At 44.7% G+C, this 20,261-nt stretch overlaps 2 protein-coding genes and 1 non-coding gene across 3 annotated transcripts; 2 read left to right on the top strand and 1 right to left on the bottom strand.

Moving 5' to 3' along the window:
* The first annotated feature begins 4,320 nt into the window (after positions 1-4,320).
* Positions 4,321-6,818, top strand: LOC123413144. The gene is made up of 2 exons (XM_045106097.1): positions 4,321-4,415; positions 5,387-6,818. The coding sequence occupies exons 1-2, from the start codon at positions 4,342-4,344 to the stop codon at positions 6,630-6,632; spliced, it is 1,320 nt and encodes a 439-aa protein (XP_044962032.1). The 5' UTR covers positions 4,321-4,341; the 3' UTR covers positions 6,633-6,818.
* A 587-nt stretch (positions 6,819-7,405) lies between these two features.
* On the bottom strand, positions 7,406-15,893 carry LOC123413143. Its single transcript, XM_045106096.1, has 2 exons — positions 15,509-15,893; positions 7,406-8,781 (listed from the first exon to the last, which is right to left on the bottom strand). Exons 1-2 carry the CDS (start codon positions 15,630-15,632, stop codon positions 7,670-7,672), a joined length of 1,236 nt encoding a protein of 411 aa, XP_044962031.1. The 5' UTR covers positions 15,633-15,893; the 3' UTR covers positions 7,406-7,669.
* A 2,566-nt stretch (positions 15,894-18,459) lies between these two features.
* On the top strand, positions 18,460-18,531 carry TRNAD-GUC. Its single transcript has one exon. It is a non-coding gene; the product is annotated as a tRNA-Asp (tRNA).
* Positions 18,532-20,261: the final 1,730 nt, after the last annotated feature.

The following is a 20,261-nucleotide window of genomic DNA, read 5'->3' as shown; positions in this document are numbered from 1 at the left end:
ACCCCCCTCGATAAGAAGCCCTTGGTAAGCCGCCGTGATAAGAAGCCGGAAGAGGAAAGATTCCCTCACAAGGGAAGCGAGACCCGGATTAGGAGTCAAGAAAGATTAGTCCTAATCTGAGTAGAACACTATATGTAAGCCGTCCCTTCAACTTATATAAGGAGGGGTAAGGCGTCCCAAGAGGGTCAAGTCATTAGAGATAGACATATTAAAGGCTCTCGAGACTAGAGGTAGCAAAACTACACCTTGTAATCGAGATCATCCTCGTCATCAATACATACAAAGCAGGACGTAGGCTTTTACCTCTATCGGAGGGGCCAAACCTGGGTAACTCGCGTCTCTCGATTCCGACTATCCCCTCTCAAGCTGCCACATAGTTGTGATGGCCTCACACCTAAGTTCACTCACGAGGACATCTTGTCGTGACAAACCACCACAGTTGGCGCTCACCGCGAGGGTAGCGTACGGTGGAATTGTGTTCTTGAAGGGATCTCTCCTAGGAATCGAGAAGCTTATGACCCGCCAGATCCGCAAGAGCCGGCTCGAAGATCTACATCAGCTCCTATGAATTGTGTTATAAATCAGCTCGAAGATCTACATCAGCTCCAAACGGCCATCAGTTCGTTTGGGGCACCTTGCCTACATACCGTTGGATCTTATGTTGATTTGTTGTTGTGATGGTTGCATGCATACCTCAAAGGGCAACAACGAAACTTTCCATACTTTGTATATCCACGTTCATACATTGATGGCATTCCAAAGAAATTGATATGTGTTAATTATGGACCTTCTAAAGATTGGTGTGTGCCTGGTGCTATGGAAAGGGTCAAATATAGTAATTGATGTATGTCATTAATTGTCTCTTGCGTGAGAGACTCACATCTAATTGATTTTTATACCCATTGTTGCGTATCCTATTCAGCTATTTTTTCTAGGAAAATTAGTCGCTAAAAAGTGTGAGCCAGCCTTATTTTTCTAAAAATACTAGAGACCTTGAAAAATAAAATATTAAGAAAATACAAAAGATTATCATAATTATGCATACAAACCTTTGGACGTTGTTTCATATTTTTTGATCGTATCTAATACCTTAAAAATCAGAGAGTATATACATACCATTTTTCTATTAGGTATCTATATACCATTGGGTATCTTGATATGTGGCTATGGTCAAAATGTGAAGAAAAAAAGTATGCGGGTATTAACATGCATGCGTACATCATAACAGTAAAATGTAAGTAGGATTATATTATATATTATTTGGTCACCTTGGTTTCTATAGAAATATTAGTCGTTAAAAAGTGTCTTGAAATTATTTTAGAAAAATACCAGATACCATGAAAACTAAAACATCACTAAAATACGTGAGAACGTCATAATTATACATACAAACCTTGAGACGATGTTTCGCATTATTTGACCGTATCGGATACCTTAAAAAATTAGAGGGTATATACATATCATTTTGCATCATTAGGTGTATACATACCCTTGGTTATATTGTAATGCAGCTATGGTCAAAATGTGAGAAATGAGTATTTGTATTTATGTGTATATTTTATTGGATATAGCACCAATACATGCATATTCATTTGTATATATTCACATTGAGGTATGTATATTCATGTGTATATTTATGTGTGCATTCACATCGAGGTATGCATATTTCTATGTATATTTTCATTGGATATAACAACAAAATATATTTATTAAAAGGTATGACATTTATGTGTATGATTTCCTTGGGTATAACATCGACAAATACATATTTTTGTTTGGTATAGTACCCACTAACACGTATCATGGTCTACGTGAGAATGTCAGATACATGTATGCATATACATATCCATGTATGAGTGTTCAGACTATTTATTTTTTTGGAAAACAAAAATTGACCATTTAATATATTAGTATATGCAAACAAAACATGAGAAGTCATTATTTTGTTGATTGGATGTCATGCATTAATTAATATGAATTGCCATAACTGACCTAGACACCTAGGTTCGAAATAGGCTTTCGCCCCGTTATATGGATATAGCAATCATCAGATACAACATCCCGATCAACACTGGGGCGCACAGCACAAGCACGTCCAAAAGAAAATACAAGAGAAAATAAGAGAAAATATGCCAATAACGTCGGATCAACGAAAACAACAGCTCCCCGCGACCGATGTGCCCACCAAAGATAACCACCATGCTCCAAAGCCACCGAGTTGTCGTGTACCAAGCACCACCTTCAAGAAGGAATGTGACGATGTCGACGCTGCTGCCCGGACGAATCCTAGGATTTCTCCCGGTACATGGAGGGTGGTGGGGTGAGAGGGTTACCCGACGCCCTTCGAGAAGGATGGCGGCGCCCGCAGGTGTCACCGCGTTGGTGCCGGCAAGACCCGACAGGGATTTCTCCCGACCCCTCGCACCCGCCACCCAGGACCAACCTTCGGCTACACCACACCCGCCGCCCACCAACATGCGCCAACACAGTCACAAGGACACCGTCGTCGTCTCACCATGGCCAACGAAGCGAGGTCGGTTGGATCCAAACGAGACACCCGTAAACAAGGACCGACAACACCGCAGCCACGAGGGAGGGAACAACCTCCAGCGGCTTAGGTGGTAGCAGACCGGACATAGCAGTAGAGGCACACCAGACCAAATGTCCAGCCGAGCCGAAAACGGGCCCGTGAAGCTCCGCCACCAAGTTGCAGCAGTCGCGGCATAGCAGTCGCGGCATAGCAGCCGTCGTCCGTGTCGCGAGGAGCTCGCCACAGCCACTCGAGAACAACCCACCGCAGCCCCCCAGCAGGCCCGCCCCGACCCAGATCGGGCCCCTAGGACCTAGATCTGAGCCAGTCGGGCACCGCTGGCCGCCGTAGGCCATGGGCCATCACCGTCGCCAAGGGGCAACGCCTCCGCACCGCCGTCATCCAGATCCGCGCCGGAGCGCCACCGGCCAAAGGGCTCCGCCGCCAGGACATGCCCGAGTCGGGATCCAGCGACGGGGGAAGAAGGGGGGCCACCACCGCCGGACTGCAGGGCGCCGCGCGGGCAACGCCCGTCTGCGTCCGCCGGCGGCAGCGGCAAGGGGGAAGGGCGGCGGCAGCTCGCGGGGAGGGGAAGGAGTGAGGAGCCGCCCCGGTCGCCTCGCTCGGGGAGGGCGACGCGAGAGGCCTCGGGGAGAGTTTTTTTTTTTTGTCCTCACCGTTCCCCATCTAGACACTTAGGTGTCCCAAACAATTTACTTTATGCAACCGTTCTGCGCTCCAAGTTGGAAAACGGAACATACCTGGACAACGTCTACAACGGGCGAGCTGCAAAATCCCGCATCCTGATATTAAGGCCGGGTCGACCTCATTATTGTTTCATCGTTCAAGAAAATCCATACTACCTCCGCTCAAGTGTATAGGGCATGCGCGTAGATTGTCAGTTTAAGTAGCTAAATCTTTACCTAATAATAAAAAGGCTATCGCTTCCGTCGGAAAACCCACCGAGGTGATTTTACAAAAAAGCCCTTACTGTTTATGACATTAAATCGTAGTATATATTAAATGTTTTTTAAAATACTCATATCTTTTAAACCGTAACTTCAAATTTAACATATTATATATGAAATTTAATTAGAAAAATATGTAGAATTTAAATATGATATTAGTTTATCTGTTAAACGTTTAATAAAAATATTATCTAGGGTGCAATCTTAATAAATAAGTCATTATTCGTCTTTCTTTCATACCGGTACTCATCCGGGTTGGGGATGAACACGTCAACAAAATCAGGATTAGAAATGAAACTGAAGGTCACTTGACTGATTCTTTGTACGTATTAAATCTACATGCAAGCCGTGTTAAAATAGAAGACCTGTGAAATTTTGAAATACATTTTTGTAGGATAAGACGATCTTTATTTGTGTCGTAACTACAATTCTCAGATTATAGACCATTTTTTGTAAATTAAGAGCGTGTGGTATTTCTTTCTCCCGTTGCAACGCTTGGGCCCTTTTGCTAGTATATATTATATGCGATAAAAATTACATATTCAGAAAGCACATCCCACATAAATTTAATGATATATTATTTATTATATATAATACATATTTAAATAGTTAAATTAACGACCTAAAACTACGCGCATGCCCTGTGTACCCGGACGGAGGGAGTACATGAAGCGATGCATCAGCAAATCCGCAGAACAGATCAGCCAGGTGTTCGTGAGTTCAAAGCCTACCACCAATAAAAAAAGAGAGAGGAAGAAATCCCACGAAACAATGAAGAGGGGTTATAAAAACGGGCCCTTAGTCAAAGTGTCCATCGGAGAGCTGGAAGAAACGGCGGCGCGCATGGAGGCGGAGCCGCGGGAGATCGAAGCGCGTCCTCCTTCCTCTGCGTCGGCGGACTCGTCCTCGTCGCCGACGTAATACCCCCCAGCCCTACCTCGTCCCGCCCTCTCCTCACCCCTTCCCTCCTCCGTCTCTCTCTCTTCTGAAATTTCGTTCGTGGAAAGAGTAGAAAGATTTCAGAGTTCTTTCTGCGTTCCATCCCTTTTCCTTTCACGTGTGAATCTTGCATCAGATCCACCTACATCTGTAGGACTAATCATGCCTCGATATGGAACTAGATTGAGTAGATTATAATTAAGGCAAACATTAAGATTGCTTCTGCTTATTCCCGAAGAAGAAAACAATCCAGATTGAGACATTGCATGCTTTAAATCTCCAACATTGCAGATAAGAAGAACAGAGGGTGTCAATGATTTGCCATATGCCTGTGTCAATATACTACTCCAACATTGCAGATGAGAACATAGCAGGAGAAATCATATCTGCTTTGCCTGTCGTTTTTTTCGTCTGATTCAGTTTGACAGCTAGGTTCTATTTATTTAGTCTGAGAATCCGGCGACTGTCGTAGGTACGTACGTAGTTCAGTATGCTCAAAGATTTATATGAAACTTCAGAAACTAGTATATCTACTGCCCATAACTTCTACACAGAACTGAAATCGAGTGCCCGCGTCGCTGTTAATCTTATTCTGAGATTCTCAGGAGCCAAAACTGAATATCATCAGTATCTTTGTTCAGTATCGTCACTTGCCAGATACAGTATTTGTTTGAGAAATACTACGCGATTGTGGTGTGTAATCTGTAGGCACAAAAACTTCATCATTGTTGATCTTATTCTGAGCTTCTCGGGAGCCACAACTCAAGGCGATTAGTACCTTTGTTCAGTTCACTGTATGATGGGAACGTAGCTTAGGGTGGCGTTGATGTCCTAACAACGACACGCACCAGTCATGTTTTGAAGAATCTTGGCAATTCCTCTTCTTTTTATACAGTTATACCTTGTTTAGCATGCCTAACTCTTTTCTTTAATTTGCTGTGTCGAACAGGGAGAGCGCCATCGTGCAAATAATGGCCAACAGGACATGTTCTGCTTCTGTCTCCTCAATCTTTGCTTCATCTCGGCCGCAAGGATGGGCGGAGCTCCCGGGCGACCTGCTCCGACCCGTTGTCGCTCAACTACGCTCGTTACGCGACCTCCTCGCCTTCGGTACCACTTGCCGTCATTGGTGTGATTTCTTCTCAGCCCACAGGTCCTCTGTCCAGCCTCTGCTCCTCCACCCCAATCTCCGTACCGACGGTGGACAGTCTCTCTCGCATAACTGCTGGACCTCATTCCACAAATGCACATGGAGATTGGCTGACCCTGCTGCTGCTGCCATCTCATCCTCTCGCAGTTCTCTTTCCTTGACTGACCTCAGAAGCATGACCTTTCTGCGCTGCTCCTACAGTCAGCTCATCTTCTACGACAACAATGGGTTCCATATTGTTAATCCATTCAGTGGTGCTAAGGTTGGTCCTCCTTCCCTCCGGTCAGTTGGCTTCAATTGCATCAGCTATGTCACCTTAACTGCCCCTGTTGCATCCGCTGATTCGCATCTCCTTATCGGCGCTGGAGAATGTCTGTTCCTGTGGCGCATCGGGAGCGACTCTTGGACAAAACACAGTCCTGAAATTGGTCATTTTTCGATTGAACAAAATGTGGCCTTCAAGGGCAAGACATATGCCCTAGGGTCTTTGGGGTGGCTCTACATCATTAACTTGTCACCCGGTCTCATTATTCAGAAGTTTAAAGTTGTGTTTGAGGAAGATAGTAAAACCGAAGATCTCTATTCGGCAAATGAAAAGGCATGGCTAGTGGTGTGTGGTGACGCGCTTCTCTTGATCAAACTTGTGGAGGTGGGAAGAAGGATGCGCTCGGAGGCCTTCCAGTTCATGGCTTTCAAGCTTGAGTCATTGGACACCATGACCAAGAAGGCAAGGTGGGTGAAGGTGAGCAGGTTTGATAACTGGGCCATCTTTATCAGCGTTGACGAGCGGTGCGAGGCGTTGTCGTGCATGAACCCGGAGGGATGGGGAGGGAGGAGCAACCACATATACTACCCAAGTTATCAGTCTGAACAACCTTGGTCTGCAGTCCAACTATGGCAAATATGTTATTACCGTTCGTCATGTTTGCAGCTCTTCAACACTGGAAGGCGGTACCTGAAATTGGAGTCAACCTGGGTCTTCCCGCCGCGTTTCCTCGTTCCGGCCAGTGATGTTCTTACGGACATGGGTGCGGTTGGTGCATGATTAGCTTATGATACAGCTTTGGTGGGAGGATTCTACCATGTTGCAGTTGCAGGATGAGTAGTTCACTGAATGTTTTTGACATGTTTCGAAACTTGCAGTACAAACAGATGTTTAGACTAAGTTATCAGATTATATGTACTCTCCTTTTTTTTCTGCAGCGGTTACAAGGGACCCATGTGTTTTATTTCTCATCTTTTACAGATTTTGTGGAGTTCTCTTGTACTTGGTCCAGTTGATAACATGGGCTAGGTCTGCAACTTCCCTTTCATACTAGATACCTAAGGTGTTGATTCTCAAAAAAAAAAGATAGCTAAGGTGTTGATTCTCAAAAAAAAAAAAAAGATAGCTAAGGTGTTGTTGATTGTTCTTGTGCTGTGCTTGAGCATATAGCAGACTTCTTCTCGTTGGATAGAAATGTGATGCAGAACATACTTTGAGAGCTACAATATTTAACTGAATGTTGCAACGTAACCAAGAATCGGAGCGAGAATGGAAGTCCATAGCCAGCAGGTGAAAATACACTCCAAGTTGCATGTAGAATTTATAAGCAGCATTCATCACAAAGTTTAGAATTCGCACCAATAAAACTAGGTATACAGAGTATTCAACGACCAAATAGCTCTCAATTTGCACGTAGCTTCAGCAAACAGATCTGTGTGCAATTGATTACCTGCAAAAAAGGAGATCAAGCTACACATAGATGTATGGACCAAACAAATTACATAACTAAAATAAAATCACAGACACATCTCACCTGGTACACAAAAAAATGCTGAAGAGTGATATAAAGACCCAAGAACGGCAAGAAGCTAACATTGTTTCAGGATGCAAACCCCCATCTCTTGCATGCAAAATGGGAGTAATTAACAAGGTTCAGCGAAATAACAACATGTAGCACAAGTTTTTGCCTCCAGGAAAGTACACTGGGTAGCAAATATAGATTATTACATATCTTGATGTACTCCATCAGAGGAGCTGAAACTAGAAGGAACATAGCCAACGACAACAGGACAACTGCAAGGTACAATGACACGATCTCATACCCAAGCTGCAAAGGATGTAGGATTGCGAGCAAGATAAGCATTGATCGTCGCAAAACAAGGTTCTGGCTCCAACTCCTCATTTTGGTTGCCATCTACTGGGTATGAAAATACCCGAGCGTTTTCATCCAACTGGTAGACAACACCACCTTTTAACCCCATCCTCTCTGGGTTCACTAAGTGTCGTGGCTGGCCAATACGCTTCTTGCCAAAGAAGAACGCCCACTTTTTCAATCGTCCATCCTCCACGCTCACATACTTTGCAGGTTCAGTCGAAAAGTCGATAGAGAAGGCTTCCCCATTACCACCAAGTAGGAGAAGTGTATCTTCACAGGTCACCAAATTTCCGGAAAGCACGTACGGGTCCATATAATCTCTGCAAGCAACTCTTAGTACCTCGACACGGAACTGAGGTGCCAAATGCACGGTGTAGAGCTTTTGACGTATCCCCGTAATGACCCGGCCTTTGAAGGATACCATCTCCTTGATCAAATGTGCATTCAGAAAATCACAATGCAACCAAGAGGGGCTCCCAACTCGCCAAGCGTACAGGCAATGCGTGCTGCTGACAAATAGATATGAATCCGGTGACGCTTCTGGAGATATTAAGGTTCTATAGCATAGTTGATTCAATGGAAAAGGTGGAGCGGCAACCGTAGTGCCAGTGAGCACGTCCATAATGACAAGGGATCTGCCGTAGGAGAAGATGGCATGACCATAAGAACATTTGACGTCTGCCATCTTATCCAAAATACTTGGAGGGCCGCTGAAGCGACGCAACGGAGTACTAGGATATGCTGGATCAATGAGCTCCCATGTGTTTCCAATGTTCGAGCCAGCTGAGCTTGTCTGGTCGGGACAATTCTTGAAAATAACAGGCGGGAAGAGCATGTCTAAGGTAGATTTGATTGACATGAATGCGGCATACCAACTAGGGCAGGTGGCGATGAACGCAAGAAGGTCACGAGTTGAACCCAGTAGAACAATGATGGAGTGCAATAACCCATGTGGTAGATCCGCCCAGCCTTGGGGTCCAAACATGACACGGTACACCGAGAGGGTGGCGTTGGAGCTCTGGTTGATGTTTTGCATGGTATCAGCTTCAAATCCTGCATTAGGAGTCATGAATTAAAGAACAAATTTAGCAATGGATTTTAGTTAACTATATAATATAAAGTGCTACACTGTTTTAGTTCACTTAGTACTACTAACCATAATAATTATACTAACTCAGTAAAAATGTTTGTAGAAACAATAAACATAGTACACAATAGAGTAAAGCCAAAAATAATATTGCCATCCAAATACGATGTGACTCAAGAAAAATCGATCATGTTAAATTTCATCAATATTTTGAAATAAAGAAAAGGCAAGTGCTGCATTTTTCTTGCCACCAAGCGTTGTTTCCCTGTGTTGCACAACAATTTTGTCTCTTCTCTCTACCTCGATCCTAAGGCCAGCAAGTACCCGATAAATTTCATCAATATTTCAAATATATAAAAAAACACAAGCAATATTAAAATTCTAAGATTGTTTTACGCTGATAGTAGTAAACCCTTGAACTATTTCATATTCTTTTATGTAGTATAAACACAACTGGATCGCACATCCACAAACAACATATACACTCAAATCCCAAAATCATCCATGGCAAAGTCAGACTAACAAGAAGAAGAAAACTGTGATGAGTGCATCAGAGTAGGTTGCCTCCAATAGAGTTTACTGCAGGCTAAGTAAGATGATCATGGGAAGCTCCTCGCGCAATGGTCGGTGGAGACTCTGCCTCACCGCGGACTGTGGCACTTGTCTGCAAATGGAATGTCGGCCCATCTCGTGGGTCTAATTTGGGCATGGGATGAGAATATCGTGGTTCCATTCCCGGGGCCCGATAGTATTGTCCAGGTCGACCTCTCTGGGCGCATGCAGCCATGAAAACAAGATGGGCGACGGTGGGATACTTCCATTCCTTATTGCCATCCATCACTGATGTGTTGTTTAAGGAGCTTAAAAGCAAATGGGGCTTGCACAATGACATTGACAACCAGTAGCTCAGGCACAAACATTTCTTGTTAGAGTTTGAATGGGAAGGAGACCTTGGTTTGATCCTCAACAACGGACCTTGGATCCATCGTAATGATGTGTTTTGGCCTTCTGGGTCATCCCAAATGATGACCGTGCTAGGTCGAGTATTCCGCTGTGGGCACAAATCTATGACATTAATGGTACCATGATGGAGGCAAAAACATGATGCATGGAAGCTAGGCAAGAAACTCGGTAAGGTGGTTGAGGTTACCGTAGATAGAAAGGGAGAAGTTTGGTTTGAGTTCATTCGTGTAAAAGTAGAGTATCCTTTTGTTGAACCCTTAAAGCGTGAGATACACTCTAGAGATTTTGTAGATGATGAAGTCAAGTATGAGCGTGTCCGACACTTTCTGTATATTTTTAGGGTGTAGAGGTCATGGTGAGAATGATTGTGGGCTTCTAGAAGATCTCAAGAAGGCCGAGTTCAAGGTGGACATTTGTGCTTTGCCGTTCAAGAGGCGGAACCACCACAGCGGACATGCAAGTGATTCAATGCTTGGCCTCCTCCATGACTCCGGCAGCCAGCAAGGGAAATGAAGTGGGGGAGCTCAACTTCAACAAGGGTCCTCCCCTACCCCTGGAGTGGGTAACATGATGGCCAAGCACCATAAATATAAGAATAGCTTCAAGGGTAAGCCGCTGAAGGAAGTTGATCAATCCCTGGTGAGCGCCGCCTCGGTGTTGGTAAATGCATGGGACGTGACAGTGAGTCTGGTAGTGAGTTTGTAGTGACACCTAGTTGCATTGTTACAAAGGTCCTTGTCAGAACAAGAAGGCACGAGGTGAGGGTGATGGAGGTGGCATGAACTGATAGGTGCTAAGGAAGGCGCCTGTCAGGAGAAATGAGTCTCTGGAGCTAAAACTACTAGGGCATCAGACAACTCTCGATAGTTGACGTGCTAATGTGCCTCATGCGCACATACCGCTTGATGATCGTGTTACTTCCTGAAACTCAATAATGCGAGTAGAGTGTCAACAATGTTAGGTGGAGGCTGGGCCATTGCATTGCGGGTGATGGTAAGGGAAAGGGTGTTGGCATTGCATTGTTGTGAGATGAAAGAATTAATAAAAAAGACTCTGTATGATTTGAGGTACGTCGATGTCTTAATTTGTGATGACCCCCATTGCCCGAAGTGTCGGCCTACATGGTGAACCTAGGAGTCAGGACATACATCACATGTGGGGTTTACTCAAAAGAATAAAGCCAAATGTTAATAAACATCGGTTGATATAGGTGATTTTAATGAGACGATGTGGCGGCATGAGAATTTCTCAGTAGCTTGGAGATCCGAGAGAAAAATGCCAAATTTCAGAGATATCTTGTTCTAGTGTGATCTTCATGATTGGGGCTGTAAGGGGCCAGCCTGGACATATGATAATAAACAGTATGGAAAAAGAGCAATGTGACCGTGGGGTTGATAGGGCAGTTACATCGCGAGGTTGATGTGATTTATTTAGAGTGAACAGTGGTACACACATATGCTCCGACTACTTCCCTCTATGCCTGCAATACAGGAGACAGTCCAAGGTGCACAGCAACAAGAAAGCCTTCCATAAATAGATATGGGAAAGAGTACAGTCGTTGGAGGGTACCATTGAAGGAACTTGAGGCAATGATCATTGTCCCAAGTCCCTCGCCGGTGTGTGCACTAAGTTGGGAATGTTGCAACTGTTGGGGCATAGTTTATGCCTAAGTAATTTTGGTGATTGATGACAGTACCACAAAGGACTAACCGTGTGTGTTAAGATTTCAGATAACACACGTCAACGGCACAAGACGACTCGCCCCCCTCTTTTGTGGAACGAAGCACGGTGCTCTCTACGATTCTCTTTATTTGAGTCATAGGAAAGCCGTACTATTAAGAGGGGAACCGTAGTGGAAAGGTTTGAGTGGAATCAATCTTGCACGCGCACACTTCACCTATTTTCCCCCTTGCCGGCAACTTTGGAGTGGCTCCCGCCTTGGTGTTTCTTTCTTCTTTGCAAATGGTCCCCCAGCGGTAGTACCGTTGGGCCTAGCGGTAGTACCGCTAGCCCTAGCGGTAGTACCGCTGCAGCCAGCGGTAGTACCGCTCCAGGAGCTTAGTACCGCCTGCCTAGCGGTTGTACGTGGACGGACCTTTTTGCGAAGACTTTCTTGGCGGTGGTAGTGCTTATGCACTACCAGGGGCCCAGCGGTAGTACCGCTGGAGTGCTAGCGGTAGTACCGCTAGGCACGGGCTATGAGTGGGAAAACGGTTGGATTCCCCCCCCCCCACTATATAAAGGGTTCTTCTAGCTGTGAAACCCTATCTCTTACCCTCCCAAGCTCCATTGTTGCTCCCTAAGCTCAAAAGTGCCCGATCTCTCTCCCTAGCCAATCAAACTTGTTGATTCTTTAGGGATTGGTTGAGAAAGCCTAGATCCACACTTCCACCAAGAGAAAAGTTGATTCCCCCACCAATCCCTTGCGGATCTTGTTACTCTTGGATGCTTGAGCATCCTAGACGGTTGAGGTCACCTCGAAGCCACATTCCATTGTGGTGAAGCTTCGTGGTCTTGTTGGGAGCCCCCAAGCTTTGTGTGGAGTTTGCCCCAACCTCGTTTGTAAAGGTTCGGTCGCCGCCTTCAAGGGCACCTATAGTGGAATCACGGTACCTTGCATCGTGCGAGGGCGTGAGGAGAATACGGTGGCCTTAGTGGCTTATTGGGGAGCATTGTGCCTCCACACCGCTCCAACGGAGACGTACTTCCTGTCAAAGGGAAGGAACTTCGGTAACACATCCTCGTCTCCATTGATTCCACTTGTGGTTATCTCTAACCTTTACTTTGTGTATGCTTATGTTGTTGTCTATCTCTTACTTGTCTTAGTAACTCTCGTTGTTAGCTTCATTAAGGTTCACCCCATTGTTGTAATATTTGTGAACCCGTATGTTGTTTACCCTAACTTGCTAAGATTAATTAAAAAGTGGTCGTTGCCTATTCACCCCCCCCCCCCTCTAGTCTACCATATCGATCCTTTCAGCAACATGATGTCTGGTCCTGGACAAGGAAGATTTTTGGCCCATGACAAGGAGTACTAACCGGTTGAGAAGGAATATTACAGTCACATACTGAATGCACCACCATATGATCACAGAAAAAACTAACTTTGAAAAGCATCGGCTGAACGATGAGATTCTATTGACGGGTGAACTCGTACGGAAGCAACAATCTAGAACTACTTGGTTAAAAGAGGGAGATAAGAATACAAGTACTTCTACCACAAGGCTACATGGAGGAAAAAATAACACACTCGGCAAACTTAGAAAGCAAGATGGGAGTTGAGCTGAGTGCAAAGAAGAAATGCAAGTTATGGCTAGGGAACCCTTTAAATAACTTTTGGCTAAAGATAGAGTGGTTCTCATGTACCTGAAAGGGTCACACAAGGCATGAATGAAATTTTTGAAAGACAATTCATAGAAAAGGAGATAAATGATGTTTTATTTCATATAGGTCCACTCAAGGCTTTGGGCTCGGATGGTTTCTCAATCCTTTTTTAAAAATAAATTGGTTACCCTTCAAGGTGGATATGATCAATGTCGTTAGGGAGTTATTTGTCGGAGTGATGCTGGAAGGAGTAAATGACACGTTCATCATTTTAATTCCAAAATGTAAAGATGCCCAGTCTTTTAAAGATTGTAGACCTATCAGTCTTTGCAATGCGGTATACAAAATTTTCTTAGTTAATCGTCTACGACTATTCCTAGATAATATTGTTTCGAAGACCCGGAGTACTTTTGTGCCGATGAGGAGGATAACATACAACGCAATCATTCCATTCGAGTTCTTCCACAAAATGAAAGAGAACAAAAAGAGAATCAACCCCACTCTGTGTATACTTGACCTTCACAACGGCTATGACAGGTTCAACTAGTCAAAAGGAGCGTTGGCTATATTTTGCTTCAAGCAGGTGCATTACGAGTTGCGTGAAATCAGTCTAGCGCTCGGTTAAACGGGGTGGAAAACTTCTAGACCCATGTAAACCATTGAGATGGTTGGTGCAAGGGGGTCCGCTTAGCTCATATTTGTTCTTATTGGTTGCGGGAGATCTGCCAAGCATCTTAAGAAAGGAGGTCTTGGGAGGGAGGTTAATGTCCATCAGAATTGGCCGCCGGGAGGGGGGGGGGATGGGGGGGCTCGGTGTCTCTAAACTAATGTTTGCTCATGACATTATTCTGTTCCTCAAGGCCACAAGAAGAGAGGGGCTAGTGAATGATGCTCTAGATTTATTTTAAAGGTGTACATGACAGCTTCTTAGCCTTGCTAAATGCTCTTTATTATTTAGTGAACACTTCTCGCCCTGTGTCTAGTGAGAGACAATGGTCACCCTTTTGTGATGTGATTACACTCTTGAGAGTAAACTTTTGGGTTTATCAACATCAGTAGGATGTTGGACTCGAATTTCAGTTGATCTCGGAAATATTCACAAAAATATGCAAGGCCTGGATTGAAAAGTATATGGTTCGTGCAGCTAAACAGGTCGTGATTGTTGATGTATAAGTGCATTGCCTATTCTCTTTCATCAGATCGGTCTTTTGGTTGCATTGGCTAGAGCATGCACTTCTACATGGTATCGAAGCCAAGAGGTCTTGAGTTCAAGACCAGGTGATGCAATTAAATTATAGCCCACTTTCGGTCCACGTTTATACTTGAGGGAGCCACACGTGAGGATATCACAAGCATGAAAACCTTATCGGGGACTTTTGGTGGAGCGATGAGCAAGGATATCACAAGTCTATTGGCTCTCTTGGGGCCAAATGATTAAATAAAAGAGATGTGTTGTTCTAGGATTCTGGGATATGCATCTATTTAACCATGTCTCTTTGCGAGGCAAGGGTGGCGACTGATTTACAAGCTAGCTAGATGGTATGTTCCAGAGTCTTGAAATGAAAATATTATCCTCATGTGGATATTCTGGACACGGTCTTTGACTCAAATGCATCACGGGCCTCGATGCATTGAATGTGGCCTCGAGTTACTCAAGGAAGGCATCATCTGGCGTATAGAGAATGGACGAAAAATTCCGATTCAGAGAGACAACTGCATTCTAAGACAGTATAGCCTCAAGTGGCCAAGTTCGCAAGAAACTCAAGGTTGAGGTGGGTTAACTAGTTGAATGATTCGATAAAAAATAAATGTAATATTGACCTTGGCCATAGGCTATTTTCTGAGTTTGATCCATAGGTGATCTTTTGCATAGTTATCCCTTCAACGTGACGGATGACTACATTGCTTGGCATTATGACACGTCTGGTCTGTTCTTTGTAAAAAGTGCTTATAAACTTGCCACCCAACTCAAACTCAGGTACGATTTCCCTGCTTCTAGCTCTTCAAGCACGACACATAATGGGAGTATTTGGGATGTGATTTGGAGAGCTAAGGTCCAGAGAAGTTTAAGGTCTTTGGCTAGAGGGGTGCTATTCGCTCACTAGCTACATAACTGGATAATTTTATAAATACGTTGTTATAAATACGTTGAGGGTAACGCCAATGGTGCTATTTCTGGTAATGATGTGGAATATGAGTCCCAATCTCCAGGGTGGCTTTGTGATGTTGGTTGGTGTACCATCAATCCATAATCTCCTCATGTCTAATGATTACAATTAGTCTACTAGTAATATATAAATCTAGTGTTTTCCCCTCAATAGAATAAAATAAACACAACTGGAAGATCAACTAATTTTTACCTTAATTTAACTTGGAAAAAGAAAACAAGGCAAGTTCTTCTCTTACCTTCTCCGATGCTGACAACGGAGGGCGGAGTGGTGGAGGCAACATCTACCTTCTCCGATGCCAATAGCGGTGAGCCGTGGCCATTGGAGACACTATGCTGCTTTCCTCCATCGCTAATCATCATGTTGGCTCCAGATCTGGGCAAAAGTTGACGTCTTGGACTGCGGTGGATCCAGATCTGGATGCGGATGGTCGTCCAGACCTATGCCTCTAGATCTGGATGAAAACAGAGTAGTTGCCCACACGGTTGCCTCAACGCATCATTTACCGCTCAATCATGGGCGGTTCTAGTGCAGTCGGCGTGGATGTGGAGGGGAAGGGAAACGTATGTGGAGAGAGAGAGAGAGAGAGAGAGAGAGAGAGAGAGAGAGGGAGAGGGAGAGAGAGAGGGAGAGGGAGAGGGAGAGAGGGAGAGAGAGGGAGGAGGGAGGGAGGGAGAGTAGTGAGAGAGAGTGGCGTGTGGGTTTGTTCATTATAGAAAAGCTTTACTGAAAGTATCAAAGGGAATCTTGTCAAACTTCAAAGTAATTTTTGTTGCTTTTGGCAACTTATAATTTACTCATACAAGATGAACCAACTCTATTACTAAAAAAAGGGAAGCTAGATCGTGCATGCTTGCATACCTTGAGTCGGGCACTCAGTTTTTTACAAGTTGTATTTTCCCGTTTGGGGAAGGGCGGAGCCCCTCTGACTCCTTGTCCCCATTAGAATACGGAAAACGCTATCGCTCAACCGGCGAATGTTTGTGCACGCGTCCACCTCCTTCGTAGCCGTCGGATTTGATTCGAATCGAACAACTCAAAAGCAATCTCTATCCTGGTACAGTTCTTGCAACTCACCCCTTGTTTCAGTTGACTTAACCAAAACAAATGGTTTGTTGCCGAGCGAGCACTCACGACGAGCAGCCAAGCCGAGTGCCCATGCCTATAGGTCGTCGTCGCGAACATGTCCATGTAGGATCTCCCCCGCCAAACGCCTCCGAGTGACCGGATCCAGCAAAATTCATCACGCGGGTGTGAAGCACCATCAACCTCACCCCCATTCTGGCACCACCGGTGCTAGTAGCTGCCACATTACCATGTTGTACGTCAATGTCCGCTTCAAGTTTCTGCAACAACAATGTTGTTGCAGAACATCGGCAGCAAAAGTCGATTGTGTTAGTGCACGATGTGGCCGGAGATGTTGTTGCAATTTTTGCAACAAGGGTCATGTCAAAGAAAATAAGACGAGGGAGATGTGTTTGCAATTTTTGCAAGAAGGGTCTTGTTGCAGAAAAATAGAAAAAAAAAAGGTTTTACAACAAGGGACTTGTTGCGGGAAATTAGAGAAGAGGGGATTTCGCAACAAAGGAATTGCTTTAGAAAATTAGGGTATAGGAGGTTTCACAACAGAAGTATTATTACAGAAAACTAGAGAAGATGAACTGACAGCTTGCGTCAAAGAATCGCTCGTGAGGCAGAAAAGATCCGCCGGCCGATGCAGGCCCCAGTTAGAATATTAGGTGGAGGCTTAAGAAAAAATTAGGGAATGGCCACCCTGAAATCCAGAGGGAGAAGAGATTAAGTGAAGGCTTAATAGGAAATTAGGTAGCTCCCATCATGAAACTCTGGCGCAGGTAGATTACCAGGAGGCTTAATAGGAGATTAGCGAGGGCACACCTTGAAATCTAGGGAGAGATTACCTGTAGATTATTATGCGGGCATCCATACCACAATAAAACTCATTTAAATCACCTGTAGATTATTTGTGGTCATGCTAAAATACTTAAATATTTACCATAGTTTCATTTGGGGACGACACTCTCATTCAACTAGGCAGGCCAAGCCCAATAAGCAAACACTCATGAGAGAATCACAAATTTTCCAGTGGAAGAGAATAATAGTGTTATCAACTAAATGATAAAAAAACACGTAAGAACACATGAGCAATGATGTACATCTGGTTTTTTCAAAGGTATACAGAGGGGCACAAATATCGTCAAAAAATATGGAGTGGGTGGATCAAAGTTGTGTGGGAGTAGAATCAATATCCGCAACATCACATCTTTCATGGGTTCCAAATACTCATTGGGCTTCGTCGGTAACAAGTCTATCTGAATTATCATCTGGAAATAACAAAACTTATCCAAAGGTTTGTTTTCCAGCGGTATAATAGTGTCGGGTTCACTGAGAGATACCGAATCATGCTCATCTAAGACGTTCTCGTCCTCCTCCGACATGACGAATTTTGCGGGACAAAGCGGGACGTCGAGCTAGAACTTAACCCCAGGAACACGAGACCTAGACGTGAAACTAGAATATTGTCGTCAAAGTATGCAACAGTCAACTTGAGCCGTGATGCCACACCGAGCGTTGTTTTTCTTGGACCGAAGATCCAGAACCATTGAGGGGTGTTTTGGCTCCCGGGAGCATATGCTCTCGGATGAACACTTTCGCAAAAAAGATGTTAAAATGTTTTCAAAAAAATCTGAATTTTATTGTGGGTATATGTGTTAGTGTGACAAGAATGCTTGATAATTTTCATACAGAACGGAGCAGGAATGTTTTGTCAGTAAAAATAACAAATTTGGAATGACATTTCGGGGTAACATTTCATGTTCAAAATTGTTATTTTTGCACAGGCCAAAATATTTAGCCTTTTTGCCTAAAAATTTGTAGGTAGCATTGGAATGTGACTATAAATGCAAACAATCTTTGTTGAAATCTTTTTGACATTTCAAAAATTATTTTTCATGAGTAGGAGCAAATGCTTCCGATAGCCAAATTGAATTTCCCTAGAATCATTGCTTCTCTTCTTTCCCTTTTACTCATTGGGCCCAGGAGAGACGATTTGCAACGACAATGATGTGGAGCACGCACGAAACCATATCCACAGCAACGGAGAACGTTTTGGTAAGTAGGTAAACTGAACCACAGCAATGGAGAACACTTTGTAAGAATTTAAGCAAGCAAGTCGTTGTAGTATAGTGGTAAGTATTCCCGCCTGTCACGCGGGTGACCCGGGTTCGATCCCCGGCAACGGCGCCTTTTTTCCTTTCGTTTTTACCGGCCCAAGACGGATTTGGCCTGTTAGTTTCGCTGGACCCATTTCTTTTCGGCCTGCTAAGAGCCGAGTCCTGTGCTTGCACGCTTTAAACGGTTCCAATTTACCTTCTGCACCCCTGCAAAAGTGTCCTGTTCGCTCTACAGCCCTGCCAAGATGTTTGCCGTCCTGCTACAAGAATATACATTTTTGTAGATACGTGCTACAGGAATTTTGTTGCGGTAATGCAAAAAAAAAAAGGTATTTTGTTGCACTGCATTACCGTTGTGTTAGGGCAGTGCTAGGCGCCGGCGGACCGGCGCTAGCTTTTGTCGGTCTGACCCCAACCGTTTGATAAAACGATTAAAGACCGTCAGATTTGTTTACTGTTTCGTCCTCCCTCGCGAGTCAACGCCCCGATCGCCGTCGACACCCCTGCCCGCGCTTGAAGCACGACCGCAGCGCCCTTGTCGTCGGTCGGCGCCCTCGGCAGATGTCCTCCGCGCCGGTCGGCACCCTCGTTGGCCGTCCGCATCGTCGGCCGCCGCCCCTCATCCCCAGCCCTACCCCCATGCAATAGTTGCGCCCCCCGGGTTGCAACTCCGTGTGTCGCTTGAAGCTTTTCCACCTCTGAGATGTAGCACCGCCATGCCGTCGGTCAGCAGCTCCCCGGTGTCACCGCTCCCATCATCGTCGGTATGTTGTATCGGTTGAAGATTTTTCTCATGTCGCTTGAAGTTTTATTCACGGTGGTTGAAGCTATTTTCACGAGTTGAAGCTTTTTCCATCAACGGTTGAAGCTTTTTATAAGTCGCTTGAAGCTTTTTGCTGGTCGTAGCAAAAATGACAGGCTTTCTTCGTTGGTCTGTGGTTGAAGCTTTTCAAACATATGGTTGAAGCTTTTGTGTCAACGATTGCAGCTTTTTTGTGTTTCGCTGTCGCCGGTTGAAGCTTTTTATATAGTCGATTGAAGCTTTTTTCTAGCCGGTTGAAACTTTTTTCATCACCGGTTGGAGCATTCGCGTTTTGCGTGGTGGGTGGCCCTTGATTCCCCTCGTCTCTGGTTGAAGCTTTCGATAATGCCGGTTGTAGCATTTTTTATCGCCTGTTTGAAGCTTTTTTCGTTGCCGGTTGCAAAAAAAAGTGATGCTGGTTGTAGCTTTTTCAGGGGGGTTGTGCTTTGACGCATGAACTTGTAGCTTCGACTTCGCAACCTCGCCCGCGATGCAAACTCCTGCCAGCAGCCTCGCTGCCATCTACTTGTGGGAGAGGGAAAGGGAGAGGTGGGGCGGCCCTCATCGACGGCCACAACGAACACAACGGAAAAAAAGGAGTGGTGAGGGAAGATGGGGAAACGAGAAGAAAAATTGCATGTGGACTCACCATAATATGCGGTCAGGAAACGCCGAAGCGTTTTCTTATCCAACCGCGCGCGTGCGTCAGGCGTAAGGTTTCCGCCGGCGCGCGGATGGTAAACGTTTACCGTTGTGTTATTATGCGAAGCAAGACGCTTGCCACTGACCCAACTGGTTGAATGTTTTTCAATTGTACTCCCTCCGTTCCTAAATACTCCCTCCGTTCGAAATTATTTGTCTCGGAAATGAATATAAATGGATGTATCTAGAGCTAAAATACGCCTAAATACATACATCTCTCCGATAAATATTTCCGAACAGAGAGAGTATAAGTCTTTTTAGATATTTCACTACGAATTACATACGAAGTAAAATGA

Source organism: Hordeum vulgare, chromosome 7H (assembly GCF_904849725.1).
Source record: "Hordeum vulgare subsp. vulgare chromosome 7H, MorexV3_pseudomolecules_assembly, whole genome shotgun sequence".
NCBI classification, from domain to species: domain Eukaryota; kingdom Viridiplantae; phylum Streptophyta; class Magnoliopsida; order Poales; family Poaceae; genus Hordeum; species Hordeum vulgare.
Note: the sequence above shows the minus strand (reverse complement) of the source record. Positions and strands in the feature narration are given on the sequence as shown.

Coding starts and splice junctions, on each gene's coding strand:
- LOC123413143 (XM_045106096.1), bottom strand. CDS start 15,632: ATGATGATTAGCGATGGAGGAAAGCAGCATAGTGTCTCCAATGGCCAC. Junction 8,782..15,508: donor CGTTGTCAGCATCGGAGAAG/GTAAGAGAAGAA, acceptor CTCCTAATGCAG/GATTTGAAGCTGATACCATG.
- LOC123413144 (XM_045106097.1), top strand. CDS start 4,342: ATGGAGGCGGAGCCGCGGGAGATCGAAGCGCGTCCTCCTTCCTCTGCG. Junction 4,416..5,386: donor GACTCGTCCTCGTCGCCGAC/GTAATACCCCCC, acceptor TGTGTCGAACAG/GGAGAGCGCCATCGTGCAAA.